Genomic DNA, 17,154 nt, shown 5'->3' on the forward strand with positions numbered 1-17,154 from the left:
TATATTTCAATGAAATGTATCATCATTTTGCTGCCCAAAAAGAGAAAAAAAAATAATCAATAGGCCCACCCGGCGAAGCATATGCTTCGGAGTGGCATGTAAAGCTATTTAAGCCAACCAAGTCAATCGCACTTTGGGGTGAAATTTTTGTAGCCAAAAAAAAAAAATAAATAAAACAAACAAATGCGCACGGTAAAGCCCCACATGGGGGATGAAGCCAGGGGGAGCCTCATAACTAGAAATTATGGCCAACGCGACATTTAAGCCATTTCTTTCCACTCGTTTTGTTCGCATGGCCCTAATTTGCCACCACAGGAGAAGGTTACGTGCGCGGCTTAGTTGCCCCAGGAAGCATTTGCGTCACGTTGCAGAAGTCATGCAATATTAACTGCAACAGACGACTCCGCTAACAAGCCCTGAAATTATACAATTTCCATGTTTCAATACAGAAGCTCGTCCACATATCGATGCCAGGACATCATAATCATATTGAAAATTACCATTCAATAGTCAGCGATGAATAATAAAGGTCTGGCAAAATAATGCGCTAAAAACTTTTACACTAGATACGATTCGATATGTGTGTATGTATGTGTGTGTGTGTGTGCGTCTCTGTCGCGCCGACGACGACGACTGCATGTCTAATTGTCTGTGCGAACTTTTCTACTTAAATTCGCACAGCGCAAAGTTTTCAATAATTTCGATTATTGGCCATTTGCCAAAGCGCTAGCCAAATGGCAAAATAAAGCAAGTGTAGCGGCTATGACAGACTGCACAATACTCGCTCGCTCAACCAGAACGGAAGAGTGAGACTTAAAGTGAGACTTTGGATTATTCTAGCTCGTCTACCAACGCGTATGCCCGACTATGTAGCTCAAATCTGGTTTATGGAACTACTACAATATAATATAAATATGATTATATATATACTATAGAACAGCTACAAAGCTACAGGTGAGTATGCTCAGGTACATAAGCCATGGTTTGCCTGTAGAGCGTCTTTTAACTTAGCTGAGTTCAGCTTCATCTTAGATCAGCTATGCATAGCTAAGTCTAAGTCTACCTGAATTTCTAGTCTATAAAGTTAGCCACACTAACTCACAGCCAATATACTCCAAATAAATAGTAAAATATTGAGAATGAGAGTGAGAGAGAAAGAAGAAACGAGACTTGTGAAAATTCGCAGTTTGGCAGTTGCGAAGTTTTGCAGCAGCCGCCGCCGGCAGCTCGGAAATGAATGCCAGTGTTGCCATAAATTATCAAATATGCATAATGTTTACATTTTTACAGGCGCATAGTTCACAGGGTGGCTCAGTTCGGTTCGGTTCGCTTCGGTTGGATTGAGTGCGTTTCTGTATCCGGCCAAGTTTTGCTGCGACGCCAGCAAATAGTCCATAGTTATTATTATTTATTTTTGTTTATTGTGTTGTGAGGCAAATTATTTGCCAGCAAAAACTTTTGCCTGGCCGCGGCTCGGCCACGCCCTTGAACATGAGCCGCACGCCCCCCCTTTCGGGCCCCAGACGATGTTCAATGAAGTGAACTTTCAGCTTGGTCGCCCTGTTTTGGAATTTGCCTTATGCTTTTTCTGTCGGTGAACTTTTGTAATTATTTGATGTTAATCAGTTTTTTTCTATTGCAATAAATCTTTGACTGTGTGTGAGTGTGTGGGCGAACGATTTCAGCAACTGAAAACAGCCAAATTTTCGGGCTAAATATATGGAGAAAGTTTGCACTGTGTTTTTATAGAAGGCGAACCTTTGAAAATATAAAAAAAACCAACCAACTTTTAGCCATTGCAAGTTTTGCTAAATACACAAAGGCTTAACTTTTTATTTGGTGTGTTTTAATGAGCGAGGTTAGTCTAAGTGAAATATTGGATTATTTATGTTTCAGATATAGATTAATGCATAGGGAATATATCTAACTAAATTTATAAAGAGAATTCTGCAGAGTCTAATGTGCAATAAGATGCTAAGTGAAAGAGTTTATTTCATATTTGTGGAAGTTTAGTTGAGAATTATTTAGTTTCGGCAAGGCAAATGCAATTTACTTAGTTAAATATCGAAATTGGTTTATGGTTGCTTGATTTAATTAATTAAATAATTTTATACATTTATACTAAATTTATAGTCTAAGTTTTTCGTGTCTAATATAGAGATAAGGACTTTATATCAATATAACTAGCTAGACTTGAGTGCAAAATTCCGTTGACTACAATATGTGGAAAGAGACTCAAATATTATTGTGTTTATTATTTAAAAGCCGAAAGTCAATGCAGATTCTTTGCTACGATTCTTCTGAAATTTTCCAAAAATCTTACTACATTTTGAATTATTTTTCTAAACTAAAATTTGTGGTCTACTTTAATTCGAATGACGATTGAGATTAGACTCATATAATGCCATATCACGTATTTGTATATAAATAAAATGATATAAAAATATATTTTAGATATACCCATTTACATAGCCAAATTGACTTACCTTTGCCAAAGCCGTGTATATCCGTGCGGAAATTGTCCTTGCCCTTCTGTCCGTCCACCAATTGACCCAAGCCGTCGACATAGCGATCGCCTTGCTCGTTGCCATCGTAGGTCTTGTCCGAAAGATCCACTTCCATGCCACGCTGCACGCCTTTGGGTATGCTATACGAAACAATGCCCTCTGCAAGGAATAAATAAAAAGGAAATTAAATAAAGAGACGCAATTCGTGGAACCAAAAACTTTGAAAACCTTTCAAAGGTAACTCGAGACGCCCACACGTGCATTGAGAATATATATAACATATATTTTTAGATATACGTATTAGTTCGTTTCGTTTCACATCACGTCATGTCACGTCACGACTCGTCACGTTTCGTGTCACGTGACACAGACAAACGAGCGACAAACAAAGCCTCGAATTTCTGTATTTGTGTTGGGTTTTTAAACTGCGGTAAATTTTAAAGTTTTTCCCCCGGTGCAAAGCTGGCAACAACTTTTTCCAGCCTGCTTAGGGGTGCACAACGGGGGAGGGGTTGTGGGTGTGGGGCAGCGGATATTGAGTTACTTGAAACATAATTTCGTTTTGCGGCCACTTTTGTCTTTTGTCTGCCATTTGGTTTCTGCGGTTATTTTTAGCCAAGAGCGGATGGGGGAAGTTTACAGTTTCTGAATTGGGGACTCGAATGTAGGAGGTGTGTGTATTTGGCTATAGTTTTTCAATGTCAAAGTCACAGTGGCTGACACACAACAAAGAGAACTGAGTCATGGCTTCTGTGGTGCAGTTTATAAAGTGGTTTGATGTTTGCTCAAGGATTGTTACAGCTTAAATACAGCAAAAAAGGGAAAATAACACGTGTTGGTTAAGGGCTTAAACAACAAACAACACCTGACGCTAATTACCTAGAGATAAGTATGTACGTTCCACGGCTACAAAACAATTACATTTGTATCGAAAAAACAGGAACAAGAACAACAAGAGTTCGGGTTGCCAGGGCACTCAGAATAATTACACACAAAGCTCAAACAGGCTGGCCAGGGTACGGTAGGGTAGGGAACAGCCTGGCCTAGCCTGGCTAGGCTAATTTACTAGCACTTATATTTACACAGCTGGGCTCGTGGCACACAGGACAAAACACAGTCAAAGGCGTTTTCCAATAATTACCAAAAATCACATAATTATACATAATTACGAAGCAGAAAGCACGAATCGAACTTGGTCAGACAATTGAGTATGGCAACTATGTAAATATGTCTTGGCTGAAGCACTGAGGGTAGCTTCATATTAATTATTATTTAATTTATTTATAATGTGTGGGCAGTTAAACAACAGCAGCAAGGGATATAGGAGAAACGCCACACTTAATTACAGAAATTAGGGCAAAGTCCTTGTCGCGGCCACTAAAGCACAGCGAGCGAGAGATAAGCCTTCATTAAACAAGTACACGACACATCCACACACACACACACACACACACACATATATATATATATATATAGTGTATATAGTATATAAATGGCATATGGGTTATTTAATTAACTGCAAAGACATTTAAGGCAGCGCGTTTTACAATTGCGTCGCGACATCTTTCACGCAATGCCCACATGTAATCGCCCTCTTCGGCTGGAGGATGAGGTTGGGGCAACATCCACTTTAGCCCTGTTATTCGCGTGCTCACATGCGATTTTTATTTGCGTGTCGAGTGAGCGAGAGACAAGATGAAAACTGCCAAAAAAAAAAACAAAAAGGAAAGGAACAAAACGTAGTCCTCGCAGTGCGTGCAACGGCCCCAAAAACTGTAGGTGGAGAAAACAAGCCGAAATCGGGCAACTACAATACACACTACACACACACATATATATAGATATATATATATATATAAATTTATATGGAATGTAATTTGCTTCCCTTTTGCTGGGCGTCACGCAAACGATGTCTGCGAACTTTTGCTGATGAGTCAAATTGAGCAGCAGTTGAATGAATAAATGAATAAATAGATACTTAGCTGCTTGGCGGAACAGTCAACTTGCGGCTAAACTACAACATTTTCGGTCTGAACCATGGCTGAAATTGTTTTTTTCTGGGTTAGCAGATAAGCAAAAAGTTATCAAAACTGGACTAGAACTGGGGATGTCTTAGTGAACCGGAAAGATACGCAAAGGCCAAGTTAAACTCATCTTTCTTTGTAGTTTGGCTATGTTACATCAAGCGAAAGTTATCAAATGCAATTGGCACAGAAATATAGAAGTTATAGAATACAGATTGGACTCTGATTATGTATAACTGCCAATTTCAGAAGTGCTTTATATATATGAAATTTTATACAATTAAAAAGTTTAGTACAAGCTGGCACAATAAGAGTAATATAATTTATAAAAACTATAATAAATCATTTACTTAAGTTATAGATAATACGAAGCTGTTCAAATATAAAGCAAGCCTTGCCATTTATTTGTGAATCATCTTAAGCTCAAGTGTGTCGAAATTAATTAAAAACTGTAACAAAATGACGACTGCTGCCATGCAATGCAGGCAGTTGAAATGTTAAAATTTGGTGAATGAGTCAGCTCAGCACTGTGGTTAATCAATTGAACACGATGACTATATGGACTGAGGCAATGTCAAGTCTTCGAAAACTTTGGAAGAGCATGACCATAGCATTAAAGGCAATGTTGCTGTAATTACAACGCATACATTGAGCCAAGTTATTTCATAAAACTTGAAGCACTGCCAGCTATGCCTTGGCGAATGTTATTCCATACATAATGCCATAAATTTAACTTTAATACAAAATAAGAAAAAACTTAATTTTTAAACTAAATTAATTAAATTTTAAATAAATTTCCCACTGCTCATTTTAGTAAGGAGTCCCACATCCTGATCAGCAGCTGAGCCTGTTCAGCGCTCACAACGCACTGGATTTCATTTATAAGCCACACTAGCTGATTACAAAGCTAGTTAATAGCCGTTTTAGCATGTTATTCGATTTAATCTTCGATTTAAATGCCAACCTACACTCATTTCTCATTTCTCATTTCGTTTTCCACACAACTATTTCACACTCTTAACCAAAGCAGCTGCCACAGTAAGCGCACCTACACAAAGACCATCGATTAAAGCTCAACTTTCAATTTACATAATGCACAACAACAACAAAAATCTTTAGCTAAAACGCTCATAAATTATGCAGCACTCATAAATCTAGAGCTCAACGCTAATCAGTTTGGTGCATTTATAATAAAAAATACAAAATACAAAATAAAAAAAAAAATAAAATGCACTTTAGCATAGTGGATAAAACGCTAAGCCGAAAGGGCTAAGCTTTTGTTAAATCGAAACAAATTTGTATTTAGCTCGATGTGAAATCAGAGTGTGTCACTTGCCCCGAAGATAATCTGCAGCCATGACGTGACCATAGTTTGCCCCGCCATCTGCCCCATTTGTTGATGCCGGCGCTTCCAGAGCGAGAGGAAAGACAGAAAACCTGGGTGCGGCCGCTGCCCGTGTAGGTGTGTCCATTGATTTGCATTTAAAGGCTGAGCATTGGCAGTCGAGTGCCAGAATTTATAGCCACAATTTATAAACAATTATGATTTCGAACTAAATGTCTATCGAGCGCGATAAAAGTCCAGCAGAGTTTTGTCAATGCGCTCGTTACTTGGCAGCTTTATTGATTTCCTTGTCTGGCACTTGTCTAGACCTCCCATAGCCCACGACAACTTATCTCATTTAATTTGCATATGAAATGTGCTGCGCTGTGTACATCTAAATTCCCCATAGCAAATCAGAATGACATGACCGGCCCCATTTGGGGGGCGGTCAGCTTGCATGTCCGTGCGGCAGACCCGAGCCCAGCTCCCTAATTCCTTGGTAGCCATGGAACGCAACCACTAAAGGGCGTGTGCATAGTTCTGACCCCAACACAAATGGCGCCAGTTATCGGGCGGCCCCCCCTCAAACTCCAGGCGCACATTGCGTTAATTTACGGAATAATTTCGACTTCCGCGCTTCGGCTTAATGCCGCTTGTTCCCCCCAGAGGATAGCCCAAAAGCCAACCTGGTTCTGGTCAAACAAATTGACATTAGGCGCGCGTTGTTGTTGCTATCGTCGACTACCTGGAAATTATAGAAAAATTTGTTTGTCCAGACTAGTTATAGTTGTTGTTGCTGCTCGTGCACTACTTGACAATTGCGTGCAAACATCGACAACAGTCAGCCAGACGACAGCAACAGCAACAACAACGAGAACAACTCGCGCTGGTTGTTTGCTGTTTTGGCTTGTCGTCTGCATAGTTTCTCAGCCCGTCTGGATTTCGATTTGGTTTCGGTTTCTGGCATGGGCACAGCCAATGTCTGCACGCGATATTTCTTCTTCAGCTCTTCCTACTTGGTTTTTTTTTCAAGTACATTTCGCATGTTGCAACCAAGAGAACAACGGCAACAAATCAACATTGCGTGGTAGCTCATGTGTTGGCCAAATGTAAAGCAGCCCGAAGGTCTCGAAAGGTGAAGGAAAAAGAGAAAAACACAGGCGCAGTCGTTGCCTTGATTGGATTATGCGCTTTGACTAATACGCTGACCATAATGTCATGTTTTCCTTCAACTAAACAACTGCGATAGGGTTTTAAGACAGAGAGAGAGAGAGGCAGTTGGAGAGAGTGGGGGAATTCACAATTATGGCATTCCGTTTAGGGGCGATAACTTGACGAATTACTGCCATTTCCAGCTAAGTAAAACTTAAGTGTATGCAAAGGCTTAGGCTTAAGAATTGACTTGATATAAGTATAAATGTGAACTTTGGCAACAAACAGAAAATCTGCTTTGCTAGCTAAATGACTTAAGCCCATAGCCAAGAGCAGGCCAAGCCTTATAAGCAAAAATGTTCGCATAGTTTGTTGCCATGGTATGGCGCATCTTAAGTCTTGCTAAAGCTATGCTAATGCACACACACACTCTATGCTAACTACACACTTAAGCCGCTTTGGCTGGCCTAATAGACAGCGACTAGGCTGGGGCCCTGGGCACTCCTTGTGAGGCGGCATTGCAGCGATGATAAATTAACGCTGACACTAAAACTCTGTTAGCCTTTCCGCGCTATCATTGCTCATGTCGACTTTTTATCGCACTCGTTTAAATTCGCCTCTGGACAGCAGCAGCAGCAGCAGAAGCAGAAGAAGGAGACTTACCTTCCCATGGACAGCCGACGATCTCGGCGCGCAGGCAGACGGTGCGATCGTATTGACCATATGGATATATGCGTATCTTGGAGGCGAATATAATTGGCTGTAGAGCGTTCTCCACCTCGCTGTACGTATTGATGTTGCCCGGCAATATCTGTGCAAATGAATGAATGGAATGGGTTGGATTGGGCTGAGATTAAGCTCGAAGTCATTGGAAAGACTGAGGTCTTACCTCCTTGCCCTGTGTGTTCTTCCAGCGCTGCCATTTGTCGAAGCCCGGGCGCCAATACTCGAGCACATAGGCCTCGGTGTACTCCTGACCCTGACCTTTGCCGAAGCGACCCTGCGTCCGTATGGCGGTTATCACGTGCGTCTGCAGCAAGTCCACCTGCAGATATTCCTTGAGCGCATTGGATACCATGTGCTTGGGGCACCAGGCACCGCCATTATTATCGGTTTTCAGTCTGCAAGAAGAAAAGAGTAAACAACTTTATTAATTAGCCGCGTGCAAAACGGTAGCTGCGCGAGCAACCAGTTGCGCAGGAGTTACGCCTGGAAAATTTTTATAAATTAATTGACATTAAGCGTTCGGCACCACACGGCGTTGGTGCCTCACGGGCCGCCGGCCGTAGTCAAAGCCAGCTACACAGCTACACACAGTCTTAGCCACTGACGTTTGTGGCCCCAAAGGAGGGGCCCCCAGGCCACAACTGGAGCTGAAGTTGTAGCCTGGCGAATGCCATGGTGGACGTTTGTCTGGCAGCTCGTCTCGTTCGTTAAGCTGTTGCGGTTTTCGACGCAGCAGGATGTTGTCTATGTAATTAAGGATTAATTTAAGTTAGACACAGACGCCGGGACGGCACTCAGTGTGTGTGTGTCTCTGGCAGCCTCTCTGCTGCCGCCGCCCTCATGCCACTTTAATCAATTTCGCCTTCAGCCTCGCTCAGCCTGGTATTGATATGTTAACCACTACAAATACGTTTTTCGGTTTATATTTCAATTAAGTTTTACATGCTTGATTGCATTTTGGGGCCTTAATGTTTGCCCATTATTCATCGACTGTGACTAGGCCTAGACCCCTCTGCTTGACTCCAGCCAGCATCTGCTGCTAGCTGCTGCTGCTGTTGTTGTTGTTCTTGTTGTTGTCTTTCGCAAATTGCTTCATTTTCTTGCCAGCTGCTGGCTGTACCTGTGCCAGCAGGTTATTGAATTTGATTGCAATATTTATTTAGTGGCCGACATGCGTTTAATGCATTTTTGCAATTTGTTATTTATATATTTATGTGTGTGCGTGTGGCGTGTGGCGTGTGTGTGCAGCGACTGCAATTAGTAATATCTTCCGCATCAATTGAGAGGCTTAGGCAATTTTGTGTGTTGCTGTAGCCATCAAGTGGTCCTTTTGAATGTTAATTAAGGTCCAGAAGGGACTCTACTGACGGACCACCTAAAGATAGTTTTGAAGTTTTGCTTAGCAGAATTTGTATCATTTTATGTCAGCTAAATAAGCGAAGGTTTCCCAATGAAATTCTCATTTATAAAAAATCTATTTAATTATATAATTTTATTATTTAAGCAACAATCTTAATGAGCTGGCAATGTTTCATTTTATGCATGTACTTTTAATATATTAACTGTAATGAGATGATTGTCTGTAGGGAAATGCGAAAGCAGTAGCAGGCCATGGCCATGATATGGAAAATCAATTGAAGCAGTTGGAGGACCACTACGCTCAGCTCAACGCTTCCACTGGCCAGATCCAATAAATCTCCACACTTTATAAGACCACACATACAACTGCATATACGTTCCTTATATCAAATCTCTAACTACAAAAGTTATTTTGCTCTCATACAGACAGACACTGGCCAAAAACCAATATACTCTTCTCGCTTAATGAACGAGTATATTCAGAGCCGTTACAAATGCCTTAAATGCTTCATTGCATAATATTCTCTTGCCCGCAAGCACTGTGTGTGGCTTATAACACTTCCCGGCCATTACCGACTGCAATTACTTTCAAGTGCAGAGATCAAAGTTGCTTTATTAAAAAAAAAAAGGAGCGAAAAAAACTGAAAGAGCTCCCACAGCTGGGCGTGCAAAAAAGTACAGAAAAAGGTCAATTTAATCATCATAAAATTGCTTAGATTTTCTCTCAACCGCCTCCTCGCTGGGGCAGTAGCTCTTGCGCAAATAACCCAAAGGCAGAGCGGAGCAGAGCAGAGAGCAAATCGGAGTGAAATACGTATAAACATCATTTAAAATGCTAATATCCGCAGTTATGTGCATTTCAACTTGACTTTAATTATTGTTATTGCCAAAGTTAACAATCTGCGCCGTCGTCGGCTGCTCATTTCGAGCGGCTGATGGACTGACTAACTGCTGCCTGCCGGGCACTGGACTCGACTCGGACTTGGACTGGCTTTGGCTTCTAATCAAGCGCCTTTTGCTCTCTATCTCTGTCTCTCTCTTTCTCTCTCTCTCATTCCTTTTGGCTGTATGTTTTTTTCTTTAATATGTAAGAGGTTGTAAATTTAATGGCCCGACGGCCGCTGGTCGCTGGGCGAGGTAATGAAAATCAAACAGCGCCAACTGTCATTAAACTAATCTTTGTAATTCAATAGCTACAGACGACCGACCAACATGGACAACGTCAACCTCAACGTCAACTGCATCAGCGTTCATGTTCGCATCCTGTTAGCCCTGCGGCCGCTTAGGGCTCAGATCTCACAGATCTTGGGGCCTTGGGCGGGCGCTGCCGCCGCCGCTCAGTAAGCAAATGCGCGTGATTTGTTTTAAGTGCACGGTTTTTTCTTCTTCTTCTCCTTTTTGTAATGAATTACTTTAAGTTCGTTGCGAGCTGGGGCTTTTGGGCTAGTTAGCTGCCTGGTTAGCTAAGTGCACGGCAGCCACAAATTATAATGCTGCCTGCACTTTTGAACTTTGCAGCATGGCTCTGGAACTTTAGTTAAGCAAATTGCACTGCGCTTGATTGGACTTACTGGGTGGCAAGAGAGAGGGAGGAGGGGAGGGAGAGAGGGAGGCAAACAACACGGAAGAAAAAGACAAAAGAAAGTTTCAGCTAGTTTGAAGAGTTGATTTCGCTATGCAGCAGTCATTGGGTTAAACTAACTCGAATTGGTTAAGGTGAAAGGCTGCCAGCGAGTAGGGCTTTACCAAGAATATTTCACAAAAATTTAAGAATGTGCAAATACGTGAAAAAATCATGGAAAAAGTCTTTCAATTTGAGTTAGAGAGTGAAATGATTTTTGCAAAATATTATTCAGTGGAGAAGGAGTTTGACTCTTAGAGAAGTTTATAGTTGTACTAAGCCTTGGTGGAGTGAATAAAAATATATTGCATAAAGACTTCTCACGCAGAGCACTACTATTTCTATGAACAGCCGATTGCAGCTTTATAAAATCTTTAAAAACAAAATAATTCTAACTTGATTTTGTTATAATTCTCTTCTTTGTATTGTATTCTAAGCAAAAAGTAGGAATATTTCTATTTTTTAAAGGAAATAATAGCTCAGCAGTTGGTTTATATTTTCTGTAGTTCAGCACTTCTATTTTTAAGAACACAACTGTTAAGCAAACTATTTAAATCTACATAAATTATAAATAAAATGTGGCTTAAGCAATGTAGTTCAAACCTACATAAATCAAGTCTCAACAAATCAAAAACTTCAAAGAACAAAACAAATCAAAAACCTCAAACAAATTTCATACTTAAAATTGTGGTAAATCTCTTTGGAGATAACTCGCCAGGAGTAGCATAATAAATACATTGCTTCAGTTGGCATTAAATTTCGAGTCACTTAGCTGCACCACATTGCGCTGTCAATCCGACGAGCACCAGCAGAAACCACCAGGCACGACCACTCAGGTGAGTCAGTCGGCTGCCATTGGCCAACAGCTAAAAGCCCGCAGAGTTGGACAACAACAAAAAGCAGAAGAAAAAAACATATCAAATGCTGTGTGCAGACCTTAACCCCAAGCCCTGAGCTGAGCCCAATTCCCGACATTGTCTTTAGCTTTGTGTAAGTTCAGCTTTACGCGCGCAGCTCTTTAGTAAAAATTCCAGTTAATCCGAGTTGGACAAAAACAAAAAGCAAATGAAGAGCGGCAGCGGGAGCTAAAAAACTGTATATATATGTGTGTGTATATATGTATTTGTGTATGTATATATATATATATTGTTTTGTTTATCTCAACGTGCTCATCACGCATCGTTTTGTGGTTTTACTTTAGTGCCGCCATAAAGGGTTAATGTTAATGATGCCTTTGTGGTGTGTGTCCGTCTCTCCATCTGTCTGTCTGTCTGTCTGCCTGTTTGTCTCACTGGCAGCCAGCCCTGCACTTGAGTGTTTTTTAAGTGCATGTCTATAAACGCAGACGCAGCGAATTATTACAGAGAGCAAAGCCAGAATCTGTGGCAAGTATATAAGATGCGATGTTTGCATTGATTTTGCCGTAACTCACGTGGTAATTGACATGTTTATGGTTTGAATGAGTGCTTTACTTTATAGAGATATAGACTGTAGTATGCCCACTGATATCCTATACTAATTATACAGCTATGCAGCGCTTGATGGTGTCATCAATCATTTGCAATGAGCCAACGCTGGGGCGATTGCAAAACTTCCGCCCCAATCTTTTGACCCGCATTGCCTCACACTTCCCCATACGTTGGCCGACGCATAAAACTTCAATTCAAAAGAAAAATGCGTCAATAAAAAGTAAACAAAAAAAAGCGAGAAAAACCTCAAACTAACAGAAAGAAATCACTAAACTTGTCTAGCCAGCTGGCAAATGCATTCAGTTCAGTTCAGTTCAGTTCAGTTGAGTTTAGTTTCTGTGCTTCTGCCCTTTGCTTGAACCGCCTTGTGAACCGGTTTGCGGTTTGCATTGAAATTGCATTTAATTAGTAAGGGGGACTAGAGGGAAAAGGGCAGCTATTAAACGGCTGCTCGTGCTGTGCTGCATATTCATGAAGCGATTCCGAACAGATTTTTCCCAAAACCCAAATCCGATATCTCTTAAAGCGCGCTAGCTGAACACTGAATATAAATATATATATATATATCTCTCAGATATGCAAAAACTTTACTCTTTATTTGTTTGGTATTTTGATGATGGCGACAACTGTTTGTGTCATAACATAAATTTGTTTTTGTTTTTGTTTTTCTTTTAGTTTTTAGTTTGACGCTTCAAAGATTTCGAATTTCGATTTTATAGACTCTCAGTCTTATCGCACTAATGAAGTTGTCTACTAAAGCTGAGCAATTAAACGAACACGCTGCAGAGTTCATAATAATCTCTGTAGTAGGAGAATGATGAAGAGGGAGAGGGTGAGAGAGGGAGGGCGTGAGGGAAGCCCTGGCAGTAGCTGCGGCAACTGAGGTTTAAGTGCGTGCAAAGCAGAGAAACTTCTCCCAATTGGGCAATAAAAGAACAGTTAAAGATACATTGACTAAGTAAAGAAGTGTCAAAAATAAAATAAAATATTTATACTTAGATGAAATCGTATTCGTATCATTATTCTTAGATCTAGAGATCAGTCTGAATTCTTTACATTTTATAAATTTTGTTGATCTTAAAACTTTTTCTTATCAATTTTTTCTTGTCTAAAAATTTGTATTTGATTTATGTAAATTTAATATATTAGCACTGAAACTCACCTTGCATGTTGTGGCCCAACGAAGCCCGTGTCGTGGGCTGAGCTAGCTGTGATTTGAGCATCTGTAATTGCGCCCGATTCCATGCCCAAAGGCACATTGCATGTAGCTGCAAAAAAAGAGAGGAAAAATAAAAAGAAATATTAGAAAATCTCAAAGAAACAACTTTAATTAATGATGGATGCGCTTTGCAGCTCGCATGGACCGCAGCGACGAGCTAAATGTAAATTTAGCTATGCCAAGTGGAGCTGAGGCAACGCCCATAAAATCTATCAAAATAAGTCAAGCGTCAATTTGACTTTTTTGACATTTGAACGAAGGAGATGGCGGCTGGATGTGGGCACGCCCAGTGCCATTTATGTCGGCTTTGACGGCCAGTGTATGTAGGTAGAGGTAGGGCCTATCACTTTCCCATACGGCTAGAGACTATCTGCTTTTTAAATAAGGCAAACACTTAATCATTGCCAAAGTCAAGCCAAGCCGGGCAGAACGTCAACTACTTTACTTAATTTATTGCCTACCGATTGCATTTTGCAGACCCCATCCCCAGCTGGCCCCAGCTCTAGCCAGCCTTTTGATGTGAATTGAAGTTGAGGCTGCAGCTGGAGCCCCCGCCGCCACCAACAGATGTCTAGCTGGCTGTCCGACTGGCTGACTGTCTGACTGCCTGCTGACATTTTCGCCAGAATCAACACTGATTTGACATGACTTTTGTTGCGCACAGGCACAGCATGGACCAGCTTCCAGTTACCAGCTCAATATACCGACTGCATTGGCTCCTGCCCAAGGTGCGTGCATTCGTTTAGAAGTTTATAAATAAACACACACACACACACACACACACAGAACCTGGACGAATCGCTCTTTGCATTCGCACTTGATTGCATTTGATAGCTGGCAATGCTAATGGGAACTGAAAGCTGCTCTGCAAAACTCTGAAAACTGAGGCTGGGCCGAGATCTAGGACCGAGTCGAGTCGAGTCGAGTCGAGTTGAGTCGAGTCGGCTGGGTTCGGGTCAGAAGCCATTGCGTTGCCTTCAACTGCATATTGCAAGTGTATTCATTTGGAAAATTGTTGCATGTTTTGCTAACTCAACTCAATGTGTCTGGCACAGCAACAACAACAAGAAGAACTTGGTGCAACTAAGGCACTTCCTCTTGCTTATTTGCTTATGTGTTTTTATTTTGGGCGAGGCGGAGGGGGTGTTAAGGGTCCAAAGTGCAAATATTGAAGGCAGTCTAGAAGCGAAGTAGTATTGCCTTCGAACATGTTTATAAATTCGTATTTATGTATTTGGCTTGCTTGATTAACTATAAATATTATGGCTTAGATTTGATTTACTAGACCAGAAGACAAAGGCAGCCAGAGACGCCTCTGTTTATGCAATACGACAGCTGAAAGTTGGCATGAAAACTTGAGGTCGACTCCAGGAAAATGTACATAAATAGCAGACGCAATAGAAAACTAGAAAACTGGGAAACTAGAAAACTTATTCGCAAAGCTCACAAGATAAACTATAAAATAAATTAAATTCATTTTCTTTCTCTCTCTCTTTACTTTTCATTTCAGATAGAACGGAGCGAAATTGATATGAAAATCTTGAGGTATGTAAAACGATTTAATTGACTCAATCAAAAATATATAAATGAATTTATAAAATATTTAATAACAACTTTTAAGAGCATAGTTTATAATAATAGTAGTGCGAATGAGCTGAAATTTAGTGAGAAATCATATTTTGAGGCAAGTTAAAATCTAAATATTTAATTAACATTTTTTTAATAATTGATATAGAAAACTGAACTGAAATTTAGTCAAATATTTTTTTATTTTATAAAAAAGTTTTTACCAGAAAATTTGTTAGAAAATTGTTTAATTTCTTCATTAATAATATTTTTGCTAATAAGATATTTTTATTATTAATATTAATAATATTATTACATTTTTATATGTGCTACACAAATTAACACTTTTATTTCAATGGCTCAACCTTTTAGCTTCTCTGCGAGTATAATCCATAGCTGCATTCTCCAAAATTATTTTCTTTTCTTGTCTGTACTAAATACATATGATATGTCCGTATGTATATGTGTATGTGTGTCTGTTTGTATGTGTATTTATGGCATTGTAATGCTAGCGCATTTGCGTCTTAGACGTTTGCTTTGAAAGTCTTCCCATGCCGCTTAGCTTTTGTTCAGTCCATCAGGCAGTCTTCACAATGTCCCCAGCGGCCTGTCCTCATATCAGCATAGAAATTTATGAGCCGCTGACATGCCAGGGCCATTCAAAGTGGCCATAATCCTAAGTTAGCAGCGACCCCAACTACCAGCTACCATTGCTACTACCACAGTATGGCTTCATTAAGCAACGGCAACTACTGTGTGTGCGTGTGTGTTTGTATTGGAAATTTCTGCACAAAAGTTTAGAGGCTGCATAAAAATGTCCATATGCCAATTAATGAGCAGGAGAGAGAGAGCTTGGGCTGGGACTGGGGCTGGGGCTGGGGCTGAGTCTGTGCCTTGTCAGATGGACGCCCCATGGCGAGCTGGCCAGAAGCCACCAACTGTGCCGCCTGTCGCTGCCCCAGAGAATGATGAGCCACATAAAAATGTGCTTTCAATGTCAATTAAAATACATTTTGCTTGAACTGCAGCAATTCCCCGTCCAAGCCCAGTCCAAGTGCCATTTGAATCAAATGAAAATAAAGCCATTTTCGACTTTAATGATGCCAGCAGCGGCAAATTGATAAATGTGCGCACCTTTTGGCTGGCCAGAGCCAAGAGTTCACTTAGTTTGATTTGTCAGATAAAACGATTCGACGTCTACTCACCAATATCGAAAGCAGCAATTGCTGGCGTATTGAGCATTAAACAGCCGCTGGCAATGATCAATGCCAAGAGGCTAAGGTTCCAGTTGCCATTGCCATTCCAGTTTCTTGTCGGCCGAACGCGACTCTGGTCTGATATCGATGACAATGATGATGGGGATGTGATTGTTGTTGGTATTGAGCGGGAATAGCTAGAGCGTGGGGAGCTGGAAAGGCACTGGCGGGAGAACATTTTGTAGCTAGATTTGTTTAAACTCTTTGCTGATAAACTGTGCGTCATTCTGCTGCGAAAAATTGATAATGGATTGATATTGGCCTAGAGATCTGCAAGAGAGGAAAGAAGAGAATTATGTATTAGTATTTAATATTTTATTTTAAATATAAATATGGTTTATTTTAAAAATAAATTTCAATATAAATTGCTTATAGTTTGTTCTAATAATGTTCTTCTGTTTATTGCCTAAATACACGCAGTCAAAACAAATTATTTTGCCTTTCTATGCAATTCTCAACAAACAAATTCTATATAAACTCCTTTCTTTTTACTTGAATTTCTGTAAAAAAATCATATTTCCATTACAATGATTGGTTAAGAAAAAACCCATTTGCGCCCTTCTCTGCAATTCTCAAAGCCTGTCTAATTGCATTTGTAGCTTGATTAGATGTTCCTGACAGTTGCCAACTTTATCTCAAGCTCGTAAACAATGGCAGCTCATTTCAGCCAAGCGCCTTTCTATGCGCTTCTCATCGCCAACGCACACTCATTCAGTTTACGTATGCGCGGCTCTCGGTGCAAGCCGCTTTCGCTTCTAATTAGTTTTGCTTAGGGTAGTCGCCGACGCCGCCCACATCGCAACTCATTAAAATTAAAAGACATCAAAAGAAATTTGCAAACTAAACACAAACATAGAGGCGGCAGCAGCAGCTGTTGGACTGCGCCTAGAATGTCCTTTTGCAGGTCCTGCGACTAGCTGAGCTTGGCACG

At 40.6% G+C, this 17,154-nt stretch overlaps 1 protein-coding gene across 1 annotated transcript in view; it reads right to left on the reverse strand.

Moving 5' to 3' along the window:
- Positions 1-17,154, reverse strand: part of LOC111602263 — a 42,535-nt gene that overhangs the window by 9,685 nt on the left and 15,696 nt on the right. Inside the window, exons 2-6 of the mRNA XM_023319258.2 lie at positions 16,173-16,493; positions 13,345-13,450; positions 7,897-8,128; positions 7,671-7,818; positions 2,487-2,666 (exon numbers count right to left, since the gene is read on the reverse strand). Coding sequence (XP_023175026.1) covers positions 2,487-2,666; positions 7,671-7,818; positions 7,897-8,128; positions 13,345-13,450; positions 16,173-16,449 — 943 coding nt within the window. The 5' untranslated portion in view covers positions 16,450-16,493. The remainder of the gene's footprint in view (positions 1-2,486; positions 2,667-7,670; positions 7,819-7,896; positions 8,129-13,344; positions 13,451-16,172; positions 16,494-17,154) is intronic.

This window comes from Drosophila hydei, unplaced genomic scaffold (genome assembly GCF_003285905.1).
Source record: "Drosophila hydei strain 15085-1641.00,03,60 unplaced genomic scaffold, DhydRS2 tig00000149-arrow-pilon, whole genome shotgun sequence".
In the NCBI taxonomy this organism is placed as follows: Eukaryota; Metazoa; Arthropoda; class Insecta; order Diptera; family Drosophilidae; genus Drosophila; species Drosophila hydei.